The sequence below is a fragment of the Hypanus sabinus genome, chromosome 31 (assembly GCF_030144855.1).
Source record: "Hypanus sabinus isolate sHypSab1 chromosome 31, sHypSab1.hap1, whole genome shotgun sequence".
Classification (NCBI taxonomy): Eukaryota; Metazoa; Chordata; class Chondrichthyes; order Myliobatiformes; family Dasyatidae; genus Hypanus; species Hypanus sabinus.
In genome coordinates this window covers 22482308-22503744 of record NC_082736.1, presented here as the reverse complement: position 1 = coordinate 22503744, position 21437 = coordinate 22482308, and the positions used below count along the sequence as shown (strand labels likewise).

The 21437-nt window shown below is 51.0% G+C and overlaps 2 protein-coding genes across 2 annotated transcripts; one reads left to right on the top strand and one right to left on the bottom strand.

The window, feature by feature from the left end:
• Window positions 1-1033: 1033 nt before the first annotated feature.
• Window positions 1034-21116, bottom strand: LOC132383955 (zinc finger and BTB domain-containing protein 3-like). The gene is made up of 2 exons (XM_059955157.1): window positions 20975-21116; window positions 1034-2999 (listed from the first exon to the last, which is right to left on the bottom strand). Exon 2 carries the CDS (start codon window positions 2937-2939, stop codon window positions 1515-1517), a length of 1425 nt encoding a protein of 474 aa, XP_059811140.1. The 5' UTR covers window positions 2940-2999; window positions 20975-21116; the 3' UTR covers window positions 1034-1514.
• LOC132383954 (small ribosomal subunit protein eS8-like) lies at window positions 9688-10485 on the top strand. Its single transcript, XM_059955155.1, is given in 1 exon segment — window positions 9688-10485. A coding segment is annotated over 1 exon segment (768 nt). The 5' UTR covers window positions 9688-9702; the 3' UTR covers window positions 10471-10485.
• Window positions 21117-21437: the final 321 nt, after the last annotated feature.

Below are 21437 nucleotides of genomic sequence, written 5' to 3'. Positions count from 1 at the left end.
ATTTTTTACCCTGGAGTGTAGGACACTGAGGGGAGCTTTGAAAGAGGTGTACAAAATTACAAGGGGTATAAATAAGGTGAATACAAACCGGCTTTCTCCAGTGAGGTTGGGCCAGTCTAGAACTAAAGGTTAAGGGTGAAAGGTGAAATGTTCAAGGGAACTCCTTGAAGGAGTGCGGAACGAGCTGCCAGTGGAACTGGCGGACGCGGGTTTGACTGCAACGTTCGAGAGAAGTTTGGATAAGTACGTGAATGGGAGGGGGATGGAGGGCTGTGGTCTGGATGCAGGTCAATAGGACTAGGCAGAACAGTTCAACATGCATCAGATGGGCCAAAGGGCCTGTGCTGAATGATTCCATTCTGCTCGTACAGTAGGCCTCCGTGATAAAATCATTATTTCCTCTGAAATTCTCTTTCTTTGAACAAAAGGGGCCACAAACAATCTGCTGGAGGAACTTGGGGGTCGAGCAGCACCCGTGAGGGGAAAGGAACCGTCATCCTTTCAGATCTTTTATCAATTTATTCTTATTTAGATTCAGCACGGTAGTGGGGCCAATGAGCCCTCGCTGCCCGACCAATCGGTTTATTGAGAACTGGCCCCTCGAGACCCTAACACCCCAAACTGTCGTAGCGTCACGCCAACCCTTACGCCCAACTGCACCCGCATGTCCGATTAACCGACTAACTGCCGAAGGGTTTCGGCCTGAAACATCGACTGCTTTACCCTTTTCCCACAGACGCCGCCTGGCCTGCTGAGTTCCTCCAGCATTTTGTGTGAGTTGCTCAGATTTCCAGCACCTGCAGACTTTCTCTCGTTTGTAACTGGTACGTCTCTGGAAGGCGGGGGCACACGAGAGCATACAAACTCCCGCTGCTCTCCGGCTACATCTGCGGCTCGGCCGGCTGAGGACCAAAGAGTTCTTTTGGCGAGAGACTCTGGCACCTGCAGCCTGCGGTACCGCCTTGAGACAAGGAAGTCCCCAGCGCCCCACCCGGTGGCATTTACGAGGGTGACACATCCCTTCTCCTACTGGGGCCACTTCGGACGTCTTTTCGGTAGAGAAGCTTCCGCTCCCCGGGGTGAGCCGCTGCTGCAGCTCTGGGTTTTTCTTTGACGGGACGGAGTTGCCCAACACTCCTTCCGCAGCCCGGCTTGGGTGGCATTCATACTGGGAAGAACTCTCCTCAGCACAGAGCCAACTTAACGGAGGTAACAGGCACCGGGTGCATTGAGGATCGTTTGACATATTTAGATCCCATCTGAGCAAAAACGGAAAAGGGGAAGAAAATATTTATTAGACCCACACGCTTTCCTCTGACATACAACCTTGCAGCACTTCTCACTGGAATGAATTTAATTTAAAATGGGTTTATTTTACAGGATGGCCAGTGCATATATAACATATATTAAAAGATTTTTTTTCTGTTTTGTGGTGGTTTTTTTTCCAAATGTAGAACTCTGTAACACGGAAAATCGTCCAAATGTCACTTGCAAGGGGGAGGGGAGAGGGGCGTTCACTTCCACTGTTCCGAGGGGGGCTTGTCCATCCATTTCCAGTTCCCGTTGGAAGAGTCCTGCCTGGTGGAGGAGCTGGTGCTGGGGGTGGGTGACGCCGAGACGTGGGTGTTGTGGTACTTGCGCATGTGGCGGTAGAGGTCGCCGGACTGCGAGTAGCGGCGCAGGCAGAAGCGGCAGCTGTGCGGCCTCTCCCGCGTGTGCACCAGGGCGTGGCGCTTCAGGCTGTAGGTGCACGAGAAGGTCTTGCCGCAAGCCGTGCAGGTGGGCAGCTCGTCCTCGGAGCCCGGCGGGGGCGGCAGGTCCTGGAAGTACAGTTTAGCCGAGAGGGCCAGCGGCCCGGGGCTGACCATCTCGGGGTACGACTTGCCGTCGGCCGCCAGTCCGCTGCAGTACAGCCCCTGGCCCTGGTAAGCGTCCTCCTCGGGCGGCATCTCGTCCTCGTCGGAAATGACGATGTGGCCGGCCGGCTGGGGCTCGGGCTGCTGGAAGGCATCGTCCAACGGGGGCCCCGGCTCCTCGGCCTGCTCCTCGTCTGAGAACAAATCGTCCTCAACCTTCACGGTGATCAGGTCACCCTCCTCCCCTTCACACTTGCCTTCCTCCTCCTCCTCCTCAGCCCTGCCTCTCTGCCGGCTGCCCTCGGCCGCCGGCCGGAGCCGCCCCCGGCCACCGGGAGGAGCCGGGGAGCCGGGGCCCACCACGCCGGATTCTGCCTCACCTTGCCAGGGGCCCCCGGCCGGTTCCAGCGAACGGCTGGCGCCGTGTAGTGCCGACTCGGTGGAGGAACAGGGGCTGGCGAGGACGTTCTCCACCTTGGCCGAGTACAGTTCGGTCTCCATGCCGGGTTGGGTGGTGTCGGCCGGGTCCGAGGGCCACGGGGGCTCGGCCCCGGGCTGGAAGACGGACGCCGCCGCCGTTTCCTCACCGCGGGCCGCCTCGGGGCCCGGGAGGCGGGCGGGGACCACGCCGCTGTAGGACGCGGAGAGGTGGGCCGCCCCAGGGCCGGATGCGGCCACCAGCGCCTCGTCCTCCTTGCGGGTGCTGTCCGCTTCGGCCATGGCCCGCGCCTTCAGCCGCGTCTTGCACACCTTGACGATGTCGTTCATGTGCAGGAAACTGGCGGCTGCCAGCACGTCCTCAGTCGGGGCGCCGCAGAAGCGCAGCCGGCCCTCGTACATGAACTCGAGGAGCAGGGAGAAGGCGGGCGCGGTAACGATCTCGTCGTCCAGCTCCACCACATCACGCTTGCCCGCCTCCTCCTTGTAGAACATGTGGAAGTAGGTGCTGAAGGTGGCGAGCACGGCGCGGTGCGCCTGGAACTGCACCGGCCCCACCAGCACGGTGCAGTCGCACAGGAAGCCCTGGTGCCTCTGCTCCCGCAGGCTCTGCAGCAGCAGCCGCCCGTGATCCGGGAACTCCATGGGGGCTGCCGGTGGCGCGCCTCTCACTGCCTTGAGGCCCCGCTCCAGACCGCCGTCATTCTGTGGGGCAGAGAGAGGGCGGGTCAGAGAACAGCACAGACCGCTCAGCCTAGCCCCACACTTAGCTCTTCAAACACAGACACCCTCCCCAACACGGCCAGTACACAACCTCGTACACTCAGTGGCCAGTTTAGTGGGTACCTCCTGGACCTAACAAAGTGGGCACTGAGCGTCTTCTGCCACCTCAAGGTTCGACATGTTGTGCGTTCAGAGATAATCTCTTCTGCACACCACTGTTGTAACGAGTGGTGTACCATTAACAGTGGTGTTAACTGTTCAGGCTAACAAAATGGCTTCTCCGTAACGTTGTTTAATGCTGTAATGGGTTTCTGTGTCTGGAATGTTTGGGTTATAACTGCAGATGAAGGGGAACTAACCAATGGAGAATTGTTGTGCTATCTTCTATGTGTGAGCTGAGCGGGAGTTCGCGGTCTTTTTCGGGAGGCGAGCAAGGAGGATGGACGAGTGAGGAGGCGTGAGCTCCAACACATTAAAACATTATGTGTACAAACTGATAAACTTACTGATTTGGCACCTTTGGGTTATCTGTTTCTACTAACCCATCACTAAGAGATAACTATAAAGTTGCAATTATTTACTGGCTTTTGGTGTATTGTCTGATATTTCTGTTGCGAGCGTGTACGGGGGTACGGGGGGGGGGGGGGGCATTACACCGGTATTGCACTATTGGTGGGGCGACGGCAGTTCACTCTAGGCGACCGGGGTAAACTGGGGACACGGATGCTACATGAGTTACTGTCAGCTTGAACCAGTCTGGCCATTCTCTGACCTCTCCCGTTTTCACTCACAGAACCACCGCTCACTGGATGCCGTTCTGTTTCTCGCACCACTCTCCGTAAACTCAAGAGACTGCTGCGCGCAGAAGTCCCAGGAGATCAGACATTTCTGAGATACTCAAACCACCCCATCTGGCACCAACAGTCAAAGTCACTCAGATTGCATTTCCTCCCCCATTCTGATGTTCGGTCTGAACAACAACTAAATCTCTTGACCACGTCAGCATGCTTTTATGCATCGAGTTGCTGCCACATGATTGGCTGATCAGACATTCCTATCAACCAGATGTACAGTGTACCTAATAAAGTGGCCACCGTGTATAACCCTCCCATCGAACCCTCCATTTTTCTATCATTCATGTGCCTTTCTAAGAACCTCTTTAAAAGTCCCTAATGTATCTGCCTCGATCACCACCCCCAGCAGTGCATGCCACACCCACCACTCTCTGTGTTTGAAATAAATCTCTGACATTCTCCCCCCCCCCCATACTTTCCTCCAATTACCTTGGCCATTTCTACCCTGTGTCAGGACACCAATGTCTAATGAGTGCCAATGAGGGGTCTCAGCCCCAAACGTTGACTGTTTATCCCTCTTGGACCTGACCTGCTGATTTTGGGTGTGTGTGTGTCGCTCTAGGTTTCAGAGAACGTGCATTTTTAGCCCCTTATTGAAGAAAGGAAGTATTGGCTTTGGGAGTAGATCCAGGGGATGTTCACAAGAACGATCCTGAAAGGGCAGCACGATCACGCAGTGGTTAGTATAACGCTCTACTGCGCCAAGCGACCCGCGGTCAATACCCGCTGCTGTCCTGTGAGGAGTTTTATATGCTGTCTCCCCGTGGCTGCGTGGGCTTCCACCCACAGGCATCGTACGGGTTAGCGTTAGGGAGTTGTGGGCATGCTATGTAGCCGCTGGAAACATGGCGACCCTCGCGGATTGCCTGGTGCAATCCTTAAACTGTGTCGGTCACTGTCGCAAACACCGGAGTTCGCTTTACGTTTTCCTATTCCCACAAATTAAGCTAATCTTTAATATACGAGTGTTTGATGGCTCTGGGCCTGGCCACGTTGGAACTTAGATGAATGAGGGAGGAATCACATTGAAACATAACAAATATTAAAGGCAACACACACAAAAAATGCTGGAGGAACCCAGCAGGCCAGGCAGCCTCTATGGAGAAGAGTAAACAGTCGACGTTTTATGCCGAGACCCTTCGAGACTTTTCCATAGAAGCTGCCTGACCTGCTGAGTCCCTCCAGCATTTCGTGTGAGTTGCTTTAGATTTCCAGCACCTGCCTGGAATGTCGAAAGGCCGAGATAGAGAGAACGTGGAGAGGGTATTTCCAAAGAGGGGAGAACGGGCACAGGCAGAGACGAGGAGGAATTCCTTTAGGCAGAGGGTGGTGAATCTGTGGAATTTGGTGGCTGTGGAGACCAAGTCATCAGGTCTGACACACACAAAATGCTAGAGGGACTCAGCAGGCCGGGCAGCGTCTGTGGAAAAGAGTACGGTCGACATTTCATGCCGAGACCCTTTGTCAGGACTGCAGATTTCTTGTTTATTGAGAAGTTCTTGAATTCTCAGGGTATCCAAGGTTACAGGGAGAAGGCTGGAGAGAAAATAAATCAGGCATGATTGAATAAAGGGGAAGACTCGATGGGGCAAATGGTCTCATCTTTCTCCTTTGTCGCATGGTCATTGCAAGTGAGAGGGGCAAGTTCAAAGGAGATGCATGGGGCAAGTTTTCTTTCCCCTCCTCAGTGCGACACACACACAAAATGCTGGAGGAACTTGGCAGGCTAGGCCGCGTCTAGGGAGAGGATTAAACCCATCCTGATGGAAGTCTCAGTCAAGAACATTGACAGTTTATTCCCCTGCCAGACCTGCTGAGTTCCTCCAGCATTTTCTGTCGCTCTTCCGCGTCTCGTCCTTTTAAAAAACACACAAGAGACTGTTGGGTGCCAGGTGTGCTGGTGCAGGCAGATACGATCGAGGCGTTTAACAGGTTCTTAGGTAGCCTCATGAATGTGCAGAGATTGGAGGGATCTGGGCAAAAGCGTTTAGTTAGGTACTGGGTTACCGGTCTAATTAAATCAGCACGGCATCGCGGGCTTCAGGACCTGTTCCTTTACTGTACGTTTCTACAGTCCATGTGACCAGCCTATCACGGGTGCAACAGGGGCCTCCTCTACCCCAGTTATGGAGCAACAATACAAAAAAGTACAGTACAGGCTTTTCAGACCCGCTGTCGAGCCAAAGTAAACAGGAATGGGTCACCCCATTCTCTGCAAATCATGTGTCTAACAGCCTCGTAAACACCTCTGTCCTGTCTGCTTCCTGGCACTGACCATCCTTTATACAAAAAAAACAAATTCCCCCCCCCCCCCCCCCACACACACCGCACATCTCCTCTAAACATTCCCCTTCTCTTGTTAAAAGCACAGCCTGGTGTGGGAGCTCCAATGCCCTTGAATGGAAAATCCCACACAAGGTAGTGGTTTCGGCCCAGTCCATCACAGTAAAGCCCACCCAGCCATTGAGCACATTGACACAAAACGCTGTCGTAGGAAAGCAGCGTCCATCATCAGAGACCCCACCTCCCAGGCCGTGCTCCCTTCTCCAGAGACCCCCACCACCCAGGCCGTGCTCCCTTCTCCAGAGACCCCCACCACCCAGGCCGTGCTCCCTTCTCCAGAGACCCCCACCACCCCGGCCGTGCTCTTCTCCAGAGACCCCCACCACCCCGGCCGTGCTCCCTTCTCCAGAGATCCCCACCACCCCGGCCGTGCTCCCTTCTCCAGAGATCCCCACCACCCAGGCCGTGCTCCAGAGATCCCCACCACCCCGGCCGTGCTCCCTTCTCCAGAGACCCCCACCACCCAGGCCGTGCTCCCTTCTCCAGAGACCCCCACCACCCAGGCCGTGCTCCCTTCTCCAGACACCCCCACCACCCACTGCTTCTCACTGCTGCCATCAGGTAGAAGGTACAGGAGCCTCAGGACTCACAACACCAGGTTCAGGAACAGTTACCACCCCTCAACCATCAGGCTCCCGAACAAAAGGGGATAACTATATTCACTTGCCCATCCACTGAGATGACAGCATATGATCTCACTTTACTGACTCTTTATCTCATCTTCTCGTTATTTATTGCTGTTTATTTATATTTGCATTTGCACAGTTTGTTGTCTTCTGCACTCTGGTTGATCTTTCACTGATCCTGTTTACAGTTACTATTCTATAGATTTGCAGAGGATGCCCGCGGGGAAATGAATCTCAGGGTGGTATATGGTGACATTTATACACTCTGACAATAAAATTTACCTTGTACTCCCTGCGTCTCGTATGTTACACCCGCTCTCCCCTTGGCCTCCCTCCCCTCATACGTTACACCCGCCCTCCCCTCGGACTCCCTACATCTCGTACGTTACACCCGCTCTCCCCTCCCCTCGTACGTTACACCCGCTCTCCCCTCGGACTCCCTACGTCTCGTACGTTATACCCGCCCTCCCCTCGGCCTCCCTGCATCTCGTACGTTACACCCGCCCTCCCCTCGACCTCCCTGCATCTCGTACGTTACGTCCGCCCTCCCCTCGGCCTCCCTGCGTCTCGTACGTTACACCCGCCCTCCCCTCGACCTCCCTGCCTCTCGTACGTTACACCCACCCTCCCCTCGGACTCCCTGCATCTCGTACGTTACACCCACCCTCCCCTCGCCCTCCCTGCCTCTCATACGTTACACCCACCCTCCCCTCGACCTCCCTCCCCTCGTACGTTACACCCGCCCTCCCCTCGGCCTCCCTGCGTCTCGTACGTTACGTCCGCCCTCCCCTCGCCCTCCCTGCATCTCGTACGTTACACCCGCCCTCCCCTCGGCCTCCCTGCATCTCGTACGTTACACCCGCCCTCCCCTCGGACTCCCTGCATCTCGTACGTTACACCCGCCCTCCCCTCGGCCTCCCTGCGTCTCGTACGTTACACCCACCCTCCCCTCGACCTCCCTGCGTCTTGTACGTTACACCCGCTCTCCCCTCCCCTCGTACGTTACACCCGCTCTCCCCTCGACCTCCCTGCGTCTCATACGTTACGTCCGCCCTCCCCTCGCCCTCCCTGCGTCTCGTACGTTACACCCGCCCTCCCCTCGTACGTTACACCTGCCCTCCCCTCAGCCTCCCTGCGTCTCGTACGTTACGTCCACCCTCCCCTCGCCCTCCCTGCGTCTCGTACATTACACCCACCCTCCCCTCGGCCTCCCTCCCCTCGTACGTTACACCTGCCCTCCCCTCAGCCCAAGTTTTACACAGCTACCCCACGAACGCCTGCTCAGTGCCCCAGAGGCAAGCCATATGGTTTCTTTACCACCCCATCTGCTTACTCTTGGGGAGCGATGGATCTGGATCTCAACATTGTTAAGGGTCTGTCCTTCAAACGTACGTTTTCCCCTCACACTCAACTCCCAAACTTCTAACACCGCAAAGAAGAGAAAACCTGCAGACGCTTGAAATCCGAGCAACGCATATAAAATGCTGGAGGAACTCCACAGACCAGGCAGTGTCTGTGTGGAAATGAGTAAACAGTTGACGTTTCGGGCCGAGACCCTTGGAAAACAAGATGAGTATCGCAGTACAGGCCCTTCAGCCCACAATGTTGTGCCAACCCTTTGACCTGCTCAATCTAACCCCTCCCTCCCGTACATCCCTCCATTTTCCTTTCATCCGGGTCTCATTTTTAAATCTCCCTGATGCATCCGTGTCTTCTACCACCCCTGGCAATGCCTTCCACACACCCACCACTCGCTGAGAAAAACCTACCTCTGACATCTCCCCTTATACCCTCCTCCAATCTCCTGAAAGCTCCGCCCCCTCGTATTAGCCTATTGTGTCCTGGGAAAGGAGTCTCCGCTCGAAATATATATCTCTTAACATCTTGCACACCTCTAATCCTGCTTCGCTCCAAAGAGAAGAGTCCAGTCTATCCTCATAAGACATGCCCTCTAATCCAGGCAGTATCCTGGTGAGGCGACCAGAACCGAACACAATACTCTGAGTGCGGCCTAACCAGAGTTTTATAGAGTTGCAATGTTACCTTTCAACTCTTGAACTTACTCCCCTAACGAAGGCCTACACACTATATGCCTTCTTAGTTGAAGTTGTACAAGACGTCGGTGAGGCCTGATTTGGAGTATTGTGTGCAGTTTTGGTCACCGATCTACAGGAAAGATGTAAATAAGGTTGAACGAGTACAGAGAAAATTTACAAGGATGTTGCCAGGTCTGGGGGACCCAAGTTGTAAGGAAACATTGAACCGGTTAGGACTGTGTTCTTAGAACGTAGAAGTCTGAGAGGAGATTTGATAGAGGAGTACAGATAGGGTAAATGCAAGCAAGCTTTTTCCACTTAGGTTGGATGGGACTACAACCAGACTTCATGGGGTAAGGGTGAAACGTTTAAGGGGAATATGAGGGGAAGCTTCTTCACTCAGAGGGTTGTGAAAGTGTGGAACAAGCTGCCAGCACAAATGGGCATGTGAGCTCAATTTCAACATTTAAGAGAGGGTTGGATGGGGTACCTGATTCCCAACGGGAGTGGTCACGTGTCCTAAGGGGGCTTTCAAGATTCTTGGAGGGGCGGTAAGCGACACCCTAACTCGAGGCACGAGACCTGACCAACTGTTGGTAGAGCAGGCACTTCCGAACAAAGGGATGAGAAACTGTAACACAGGAAAAACCATCGCTCTGCAGGCGGTGAGCACTCGTGGTCACCACGCATCCGAAACTTGGCAATCTCATCCCAACTTACCAACCAAACAGATGTTATTGGAGATGCTTAAATTAGCAACCAGAGTGCCCAACAGACTCGCGGCACAGAACGAGTTCATGCAATTCAAAAGTTGGTAAGCCTGAGGATGGGGAAAACCCGGAATAATTGGCACAAGCGCAGCAGGACTGGAGATAAAAGAAAGCCATATCATAAAAAGAGAAATTATGAACTTGGCCGTCCTCCTGCAAGTACCAAGATTGGACCACGTCGTATCCACACAGCGAGAGTCCGTGGTGGAAATAAAAAATATCGGACTTTGGGGCTGGACGCAGGAAGGTTCTAACGTTGCACACGGAAGACCAGGATCATTGATGTAGTCCACAATGCTTCCAACAATAAATTGGTCAGGACAAAAACACTAGTAAAGAACTGTATTGTTCAGATTGATAGCACTCCTTTCAAGTATGAACCTCACTTTGCCCTTCCACTTGGTGGGAAGAAGGGTGCCAAACTGACAACCGAAGAGGAAGAAATTCTGAAAAAGAGAAGGGCAAAGAAACTTCTGAAGAAATATGAAGAGCGAAGAAAGAATGCTAAAATCAGTTCACTGCTAGAAGAACAATTCCAGCAAGGGAAATTGCTTGCTTGCACGTCTTCAAGACCTGGTCAGTGTGGAAGAGCTGATGGCTACATCCTTGAAGGAAAGGAGCTGGAATGCTACCTGAGGAAAATCAAAGCCAAGAAGGGAAATAAGCGTTATTCCTGTCGGAAATGTGATATTAATAAAAACATTTTTCAACCAAAAAAAAAAAATCAGAAGTTGGTAAGTCAAGGACACCCTCTCAACTGTCTTCACAGATCTACGGAAAGCAGGTCACACAATGAAACAGCGCTGGCCGGAACCAATCAGTGAACCAAGGGTTCTCCTTGTTCAAAGCGAACACGGCTTCATATGTGCAGTCAAGGACCATCTTTGGGGATTACGGGTCAATCGCGCTAACCGGAATAGTGTAAAGGGAGCTCGCCAAACACCAGCTCTATCCCAATTAGCATTCAGATACCAATCTGAATCCTTGTCAACGTAACTTTCGCAATTGTGATCGTCTTCATCTTCGCCTTGCCATTCCTTTGCGTGTCTCTACCATCGTTCCATCCGTGTCAGCTCGCTGTCATTCTCAACATCCGATAGGCATTCCCAGCTTGTGTTAACGTTTAATTTTAACTTAGCCCCATTCATGGTGGATAAATATGTATCTCTATGAGTCTGGAGGTGCTGATGCCTAACCCTTAGAAACAGAAACTACAGAAAGTGCATCAGTTCATGTTTACACACTTGGGAGTATGATTTTATTCCATTTTCGTCAGATCAGCGATGCCCCATGTGTCTTCTTTGTAATACTGTAGCTCTGTCTAATGAAGCCATGAAACCATCAAGATTGCAGAACATTTCCGTAAAAGACGCCCTGAAAAGGCTACTTATGGTATTACTCAGTTCCAGACGATGAAAGAAGCACTTGAAAAGTGTTGCACACCCTTGCGTCATTTGCCAAGAAAGGTAAAAATGACCTTGATAGTGGTCTCATTGCTTCTTATGGTATTTCCAAAATGCTAGCAAAGTGTGGGAAATCTCCAACAATTGGTGAAAGATTAATAATGCCTGCTGTATCAGAAGTGCTCAGCACTGTTCTCAAAATGGATACCTGTATTTTAAAATCAACTCCTCTGAGTAATAACTGTAGTTTGTTCAATTGACAAAATGAATGAAGACATTGAGCATCAACTGAGCACAAAGCTACAAAAAACAGAATTTGGGATACAACTGGATGAGTCAGCTGTGCGAGACAATGAGGCATTGCTGATGGCATATGTATGATTTATCAAAAATAGAAAAGTTTACAAAGAGATTCTCTTTTGTAAAAAGTTAAAAACAAATATCTATGGAGTGTTAACCTATGATGAGTCAAAATGTATATTGCAGACAGGAGTCTGGTTGGGAACATGATTTCTTCTGCAACACTTGGAGTACTATATGACAGGTCGCCATGCCGGTTTAATGGCAATTATGAAAAAACTAATTCCAAGCCTGTTTGCAATCCATTGTGTAATTCATCGTCAATATCTCGCAGCTAAGAACCTCAACAGTGACATTTTTCAAGCGTGACTCTTGTAATATCTGCTACCAACAAAATTAAAGCTCATCCATTAAATAGCAGAATATTTCGCCAGTTAAGCCAAGATAACAATGAAGAGCTTGAACGCTTAAAAGTGAAGAAGACTGCTGCTTAAAATGTTTCTTGGACCTTTTTGACACTGGTTGGATTTTTGCTCAAAGTCGACAAAAGCTGGGGAAACAAGATTGAACTTCTACATAGACGTGGCATACCTGGCTGATCTGTATGACAAAACGAATATTATAAAAATGAAACTGCTGGGTGAGAATTCCAATTTAATCCAGGCAAAAAGTGCAGTTGTCCACCTTTATCAGAAAATTGGAAATAAGTAAGCAAAGCATTGGGAGAAGGATGTTCTCACTGTTGCCCTACATGGAAAGTATGACACCCTCTTTCACAGACGGTGATTTGCACGAGTACTGCTTACACCTGCAGTCACTGAAGAAGGTTTTCCAGAATCAATTCAAGGATTTGAAAGATCTGGAAATTCCAGACTGGGTAATTAACCCTGGAAGAACAGTAAGAGAGCTTGCAAGAATAAATTATTGAAATTCAGAATGATGAAGAAGCAAAAATGCCTTTCAAAAACACTGGATTTTGTGGTATGTGGCTGCACTGTCAAACGAAGTTTCAGCCAAACTGCTCTTCATTGCAATTCCTTTCTCCTAGAGGCTTCAGTGCGGTGAATCACATACTCAGGAAGACTGAAACCACTTGGATATTGTTACTCATTGGGGACCTGAGGCTTTGGCTGTCAGAATTTGAACCCGATATTTCAAACCTTGCTAAACACCATCAGGTTCAAGGATCGCATTGATATTGAAGCTGCCGTACAACGCACTGGCACTGGGTAAACTAGGTTTAAAGACAAATAAGAACTCAAAGCAGAATCATTTTTTTCTCATGTTGGCATATGGTGGACATGTTTTTACACTATAGGGGCACTGGAAAGTATACTGTGCCTGAGAGGGCAAGTATGAAGGTGGTTTTGGGGGAGAGGGGCAGTTTGGTTTGAAAAGGATGGGAAACACTCGGCTAGATACATGGATGGTAGGGGTACGGAAGGGTGTGTCCCGGTGCAGGTCGATTGGAGTAGGCAGTATAAATGGCTCAGCATGGACTAGATGGGCCGAAGGGCCTGTTTCTGTGCTGTACTTCTCTATGACCCTATAACCAGTCTATTAACTTACGGGACAACTTTAATGAAGGTCTACGTTCTTTGTCAAAATAAAGAATCACTTAGGTAGAATTGGCAGGAAGACCCAGGTGGGAGTGCTACAAAGATGCCCCAGCAGAAGATGTAGTGTAGTGACTCACAGAAAATGCCGGAGGAACTCAACAGGTCAGGCAGCATTTATGGAAAGGAGTAAACAGCCGATGTTTCTGGCCGAGACCCTTCATCAGGACAGGAGCTTGGCCTGAAAGGTCGACTGTTTACTTCCCTCTACAGAAGCTACCTAACCTGCTGAGCTTCTCCGGCATTTTGCTTGTGCTACTCTGGTTTTCCACCATTTGCAGAATCTCTTGTGCTTAAGGTGTACTGCAGAACAGAATACAACCTAAGAAATAAGAAATACAACTTAAGAAGCCTAAGAAATCTGGACTGCAATAATTATTGGTGATTCTTTAAATTTTCAAGGAGCATAGTTATAGTTGCTTTTTAAAGCAATACTTTCAGCGAGCAGCCAGGAAGAGCAGAAGTCAGTGTAAACAAAATAAAACAGAAGTAAGATCTTCCGCTGGTATATAAAATAGCAAATAACCTAAGTTAACTTTGTTCCCTTCGAGGGTGAGATTTGGGAATCGGCCTGTGATTTGGGGTAATTATTTCGCCTAAGACTTCATGCGAGAAGACAGTCTGAAGGGAACCAACATGGACCCCAATGAATTAAATGGCCTTCTTTAACATTTATAAGAAGATCCTAAGGCAATAAGAGCAGAATTAGGGCATTTGGCCCATTTAGTCTGTGCTATCATTCCAGTCTGGCTGATTACTTATCCCTGTCTCCTGACTTCACCCCATAACATTTGACTCCTTGACTGATCAAGTACCCATCAAGCTCAGATTTAAATACACCCAATGACTCCGCCTCCACAGCCGTCTGAGGCAACAGATTTCACAGATTCACCACCTTCCGGTGAAAGAAGTTCCTCCTCACCTCTGTCCTTGTATGAGGAAGTTGTGTCCTCTAGTCTTAGACTCCCCCACTATAGGGAACATCCTCTCCACACCCACACTATCTGTGTCCTCTAGTCTTAGACTCCCCCACTATAGGGAACATCCTCTCCACACCCACTCTATCTGTGTCCTCTGGTCCTAGACTCCCCCACTATAGGAAACATACTCTCCACATCCACTCAATCTGTGTCCTCTGGTCCTAGACTCCCCCACTATAGGAAACATACTCTCCACATCCACTCAATCTGTGTCCTCTGGTCCTAGACTCCCCCACCACAGGAAACATCCTCTCCACATACACTCTATCTGTGTCCTCTAGTCCTAGACTCCCCCACTATAGGAAACATCCTCTCCACGTTCACTCTATCTGTGCCCTCGGGTCCTAGACTCCCCCACTATAGGAAACATCCTCTCCACATCCACTCTATCTGTGTCCTCAGGTCCTAGACTCCCCCATTACAGGAAACATCCTCTCCACATCCATTCTATCTGTGCCCTCTGGTCCGAGACTCCCCCACTACAGGAAACATCCTCTGCACGTTCACTCTATCTAAGCCTTGCAAAATTCAATGTTCAGGCTCCCTCCACGACTCTGTATGAGTAGACTGCAAAGTTAAGTGATTGGGCAAGCTCAGAACATGCAAGGTAATCCACAATATCATTTAAGTGGACTGAGACAACAGCACGCTGCGTCGAAGAGCGGATTGTGGACTGCAGGAAGGGTAAGGCGGGGGATCATGAACCAATCCCCTCAGAAGGACCAGAAATGGCGAGAGTGAGCAATTTCAGCCTTCTGGGTGTCAATATCTCTGAGGATCTAACCTGGACCTAACATATCGATGCAGCTACAAAGAAGGCACGACAGCGGCTACACTTCATTAGGAGTTTGAGGAGATTTGGTTTGTCCCCCAAAACACTCCAAAACCACAAATGTACCGTGGAGAACGTTCTGACTGGCTGCATCACCGTCTGGTATGGGTTGGGGTGGGGGGTGGTGATGCTACTGCACAGGACTGAAGCAAGCTGCAGAGAGTTGTAAACTCAGTCAGCTCCCTCACGGGCACCAGCCACTAGTATCCTTCGAGGAACAGTGCCTCAGAAAGGCAGAGTCCAACATTAAGGACCCCCATCACCCAGGACATGCCCTCTTCTCATTGCTACCACAGGGAGGAGGTACCGGAGCCTGAAGGAACACACTCAAGGATTCAGGAACAGCTTTCTCCCCCCCCCCCCCCCCCCGCACCATCCAATTCCTAAACATACATTGAACCCATGAACACTACCTCATTTTTTAAAGGTCTCGGCCTGAAACGTCGACAGTGCTTCTCCTTATTGATGCTGCCTGGCCTGCTGTGTTCCACCAGCAATTTGTGTGTGTTGTTCTCATATTTTAAATCTCTGTTTTTGCACGACTGTTTTTAAATTTAGCTATTTAACAATCTGTATATTGCATTGTACTGTTGCCGTTAAGTTAACAAATTTCACGACATATGCCAGTGACAATAAACCTGATTCTGAACTGCATTAGACGTGAGTAGCCAGCAGATAGAGCGAGATTAATTGTTTATTAGGAGGACGGAGCATCAAAATAGGAAAGCTTTGATACATAAACACAGGAGATTCTGCAGATGCTGGAAAGTCAAATATCCACATTATTGTTATGGGAGACACAGACAGAGGAGCAGAATTAAGCTACCTGGCCCATCACGTCTGCTCCGCCGTTCCATCATGGCTGTTGTATTCTCCCTCTCATTCTCCTGCCGGCACCCGTATACCTTTGATGCCCTGACTAATCAAGGCACTATCAACCTCCGCTTTAGGTATACCAATGACTGGAACTGCAGGAGGAAGCGGAGAAGTGGCCGAAGGAAGAGTATGACGAGACTCATTGCGGAGGATGGGATCAGAAGGCAGAGTACAGGGTTAACAGTGGAGGGACAGAGGGATCTTGAGGTCCACGTCCATAGATCTCTCAAAGTTGCCGCGCGGGCCGATAACATTGTTAAGAAGGCGGAATGGAGCTCACGGGCTGCGAGGTAACTCTGTGTCTAAACACTTGGGAGTGTTGTGTTCAGTTGTGACTGCCTTGATACAGTAAGGGTGTGGAAGCTTTAGGGAGGGCTCTGAAGAGATTTAGAGTCGCAGAGAAGTACAGCACAGAAACAGACCCACCAGCCCAAGCCAGAACCATTTAACCTGCCGACTCCCATCGACCTGCACCGGGACCACAGCCCTCCATACCCCTCCCATCCGTGTAGTTATCCAAACTTCTCCTAAACTTTGAAATCGAGCTCACGTGCACCACTCGTGCGGCCCTCTGAGTGAAGTAGTTTCTCCTCAAGTTGCCCTTAACTTTTCACCTTTCACCCCTAACCCATGACATCTGGTTGTAGACCCACCCAGCCTCAGTGGAAAAAAGCCTGCTTGCATTTACCCTATCTATATCCCTCATAACTTTGTATACCTCTGTCAAATCTCCCCTCAGTCTTCTACATTCCAAGGAATGAAGCCCTAACCTATTCAATCTTTCCTTACAACTCAGGTCCTCCACTCCTGTCAACTCTTTGTAGATTTTCTCTGTACTCTTTCGACCTTATTTACATCTTTCTTGACCAAAACTGCACACAATACTCCTAATTAGGCCTCACCAACATCCTATACAACTTCAACGTAACATCCCATTCCCGTACTCAGTACTTTGATTTATGAAGGCCAATGTGCCAAAAGCTTTCTTTATTCTTTCTTGAACAGCGGAACAACATCGGCTGCCCTCCAATCCTCTGGTAGCTCACCTGTCACTAAGGATGATTTAAATCTCTCTGCTAGGGTCCAGCCAATGTCTGCACTTGCCTCCCGCAAGGTCTGAGGGAACACCTTGACAGCCCCTGGGGATTGATCCACCCTAATTTGCCTCAAGACAGCAAACACCTCCTCCTCTGTAATCTGTACAGGGCCCGTGAAAAGTCAATGCCGCTTTGCCTCACTTCTACAGTCTCTGTGTCTGTCTCCCAAATAAATACAGATGCAAAAGTCCACTTAAGATCTCCCCCATCTGTTTTGGTTCCACACATTGGTCTTCCAGAGGAACAATTTTGTACTTTGCAATCCTTTTGCTCAGGGGTGTCAAACTCATTTAGGCCACGGGCCGGATTGGGCAAAATGCAGCTTCATGCGGGCCGGATCAGTCGGGCGCGTGCGAACGCAGCTTTCATTGCCTCCGTTATTAATAGATCTATTAATAATAGATAATAGATCTATCTAAAATGATCTCGCGGGCCGGATATGGCCCGCGGGCCTTGAGTTTGACACCTAAGCTTTTGCTCTTAACAATCTGTATAATCCCTTAGGATTCTCCTTCACCTCGTCTGCTAGAGCAACCTCGTGCCACCTTTAAGCCCTCCTGATTTCCTTCTTGAGTTCTCTTGATTTCTTACACTCCTGAAGTACCTCATTTGTTTCTACCTGCCTATACCTGCTCTGAACCCCCTTTTTTTTCTTATCCAGGGCCTCAATATCTCTTGAAACCCCAAAACTTTCCCACTTCTGATGTCACCGGCCTTTAATTTCCTGCTTTTTTTTCTTAGAGCCTTTCCTAAACAGCGGGACAACATTGGCTGTCCTCCAGTTCTCTGGGAATTTCACTTCACCTGTCGCTAAAGATGTTTTAAGTACCTCTGCCAGGGCTCCGGCAATGTCCGCACCTGCCTCACGCAGGGTCCGAGGGCACAAACGAGCTACGCACCATCAAAATTTCACTTTTGAGGGCCTCCCACTAACCAATGAGAACAGCCTGTCCCAATCAGCACTTGTCAGTTCCTTCCTGATACCAGCTAAGTCAGCCTCTCTCCGATTTAGAATCTCGACCCGAGAACAGACCTATCTTTTTGCATATTTACTGTGAAGCTAACGGCATTGTGCACATGTCCCCCTACACAAGCCTCTGTCACCTGCCCTGTCTTATTCCCTAACATCAAATCAAATGTCACCTTCTCTCTGGTTGGGGCTTCTATGTACTGATTGAGGAAACTTTCCCGAACACATCTGGCAAACTCCATCCCACCCAGTCCTTTTACAGTCCGGGAGTCCCAGTCAATACTTGCAAAGTTAAAATCACCCACTATCACAGCTTTGTGTTTCTTGTATAGTCTGTGATCTCTCTACAAATTTGTTCCTCTAAATCCCTCGGACTGTTGGGTGGTCTGTAAAATAATCCCATTAACGTGGTCAAACCTTTCTTACTTCCCAGTTCCACCCATAACACCTCACTCGTCGATTTCTCCAGTCTGTCCCGACTGTCTTAGCTACATCTATCTCCACAACCCACTATCTGTTCCAGTACTCTGGTTCCCAAATTTCAACTAACCCCCCCTCCCCCCCCCCCCCCCCCCCCGTGCAGCATTAACAAACCTTCCCGCTAGGATTAGTCCCCTCCAGTTCAGATGCAAACCATCCCTTCTGTACAGGTCCCACCTTCCCAGCCAGGAAGTCCATGATCCAAAATTCTTCTGCCCTCCCTGCTGCACCAAGTCCTTAGCCACATGTTAAACTGTATAATGTTCCTACTTCTGCCTCACCCGCACGTGGAACGGGTAGCAATCCTGAGATCACAACCCTAGTAGTCTTGCTCTTTAACTTAGCCCCTAACTCCTGGAACTCCCACTGCAGAACCTTGTCACTCGTTCTACCCATATCACTGGTACCTGCTGTTCAGAATGCTAACAACTCGATCCAAGATCCCTGGCACCCAGGAGGCAACATACCGCCAGGAAATCTTTTTCTCATCCTTCCTTTCTGTTCCCCTAACTAATGAATCCCGTCATGGCAGCTCGCCTCTTCTCCTCCTCCCCTTCTGAGTCACAGAGACTAAGACATGACCGCCACTGACTTTCCTCTGCTAGGTCATTTCCTACCCCACTGCCCAACAGCATTCAAAGCCGTATACCTGTCCTGGAGGGGGATAGCCACAGGGGTACTCTACCCTGTGTTTAACCCCTTTCCCCATCCTGTCAGCCAGTCTCCTGCATCCTGCCCCTTGGGTGTAACTGCCTCTCTATACATCCTACCTATCACTCTCTCAGCCCCTCCAATTCATCCTTAACGCGGAGTGTTAGAAGCTGCGGCCAGATGCACTTCTCGCAGGTGTGGTCATGAGGGAGGACACCGGAGCTCTCCCTGCCTTCCCACATCCTGCCCGGCATCGCTACTGTTCTACCTACCCGAGCAACCGAACAGAATGGGGGGAGAAACCTCCACCTACAGCTTTTTGTTTTGCCTTCTCTCCTCGCTAAGTCTCCACTCTCACACTGACCACTCCGACAGTGGCCGCTCCACCTGCCCCAGCCTTGTTTTAATTTGTTCTTGCCGATCAATCCTGCTCAAAGCACCGAACTGCCGCAAAGTCCCTGCCTTTGCTGGCCAGTGGGCAAACCTGAGGGAGCTACCGATCTCCAATGTGCCACTGTTGAAAGCACTGTCGATGATCCGGGAGGTTTTCCAGGACGCTGCCTGGACTAGAGGTTGTGTCTTATGCTGATAAGTTGAGAGCGGTAGGGCGAGGGAAGGAGGATGAGAGATGGCGTGGCAGATGTGTACGAGGTGATAAGAGGCGTAGATTGAGTGGATAGCCAGACTTTTTTCCGAGGCGTTAATGACTAATACGTGGGGGTATAATTTTAAGGTAGTATGAGGGTTGGTTGTCAGAGCAAGTTTTTTAAAAAACTGAGGTTGGTGTGTGCATGGAATTCTCTGTCAGGGGTGCTGGCTACATTAGGGCCATTTTAAGAAACTCTGAGGCAGACGCACTGTAGGAAAACAGAAGGCTACATCGGAGGGAGGCATTAATTGATCTTAAATGTTCGCTGCATTGTGGGCTGAGGCCTGTACTATACTATACAGGAGGTGAACAAACCGTCTGTGCAAATTCACAGTGCCAGACCGCACAATTCTGTTCCCCAAAGTCCAGGAGGTGACATTGAGGCAACGCAGAGGCTCACTGGCTTGAGGAGTTTCCGGAACATTCCGCACTGCGGAAGAATTGAAGGCGTTCGTAAGATTTCAGGGATGAGGGGTATCAGAATAAGGGGTCGCTCGTTCCGGATGGGAGAGGGGAGGAAGATCCCCTCTCTGTTTGGCCCTGGAGCGCTGAAGGTGGTAACCAGTAAAGATTAACGTAAGAGGTTCTCTGGTGAGACAGGGAGGGTGAAGGGGGAGGGAGAGAGCAGCTGGTTCAACGGAGAGGCAAAACTGCACCAGCCATGCTCTTGGTGAATAGTGGAGAAGCTGACTTCGATTGGCCTCCTACAATTTGCACTTGGCTGCTGACACCTCTCTAGTTGTCCCATTATAGCCAATACCCATTCTCCCTTCACCACAGACGAACTGACTCTGCCCATTGGCCAGACGCTCCCCTCACTGTTCCCCATTGGCCAGAGGCCCCCTTCTCTTCACCCCATTGGCCAGACGCTCCCCTCACTGTTCCCCATTGGCCAGATGCTCCCCTTCTCTGTTCCCCATTGGCCAGATGCTCCCCTTCTCTGTTCCCCATTGGCCAGATGCTCCCCTTCTCTGTTCCCCATTGGCCAGATGCTCCCCTTCTCTGTTCCCCATTGGCCAGATGCTCCCCTTCTCTGTTCCCCATTGGCCAGAGGCCCCCTTCTCTTCACCCCATTGGCCAGATGCTCCCCTTCTCAGTTCCCCATTTGCCAGAGGCCCCCTTCTCTTCACCCCATTGGCCAGATGCTCCCCTTCTCTGTTCCCCATTGGCCAGATGCTCCCCTTCTCAGTTCCCCATTGGCCAGAGGCCACCTTCTCTTCTCCCCATTGGCCATAAGGGTTCTACCTTCTTCAACTGGGCAGTTGCCACCTCTTGAATCTCTATTAACCAGATGCCCTTCCACACCCCTCTGGCCCGTTATCTCCCCTCACCCCATTGGCCAAGCGCCCCCTTCCCGTTCTCCCCATTGGTCAGATGCCCCCTTCCCCTGTCCCCATTGGCCGGTGACCCTCCTTCCCTCTCCCCATTGGCCATTCGCCCCCGTTCCCTCCGCCAGACAGAGAAAAAGACCCACCCACTCCTCGGCGATTGGCGTGGGCTCTCCGTCCAGTCCGCCAATGGGCGTCGTCCAGAGCCCAGGCTCCCGGCCCGGATTGGCCTGCGCCGCTGTCGATCAGGCGCGTTCTCGCCCGGTGATTGGCCGCTTCCACAAAACGCTGCCGGGTAACAAAAATACAAAGGAAAAAGCCGAAAGGCGGCGGCACGGGGCCTGCGGGCGGCGCCGAGGCCCTCACACGGGGCGCTGTCCCGGGACCTCAGCTCCCCACGGCCGGTTTCCCCTCACTCCTGACGGCCGCTTCCGCTCCCGCCGCGATCCGTCGCCGCCACCGCCTCGAAGCGCCCGTAAACCCTTCCCCCGCCCAGCACCCGCCAACCCCGCCGGAAGTGAGCGGCTCTCGCGAGACCTGGGAGCTCGCCATGGCCATGCTCGGCGAGCGGGCGCCGCCCTGGCGGTGGGAGGAGCGAACGGCAGCCTC

Bases quoted from the DNA above. Each gene is read 5' to 3' on its own strand.
- LOC132383955 (XM_059955157.1), bottom strand. From the start codon at position 2,939: ATGGAGTTCCCGGATCACGGGCGGCTGCTGCTGCAGAGCCTGCGGGAG.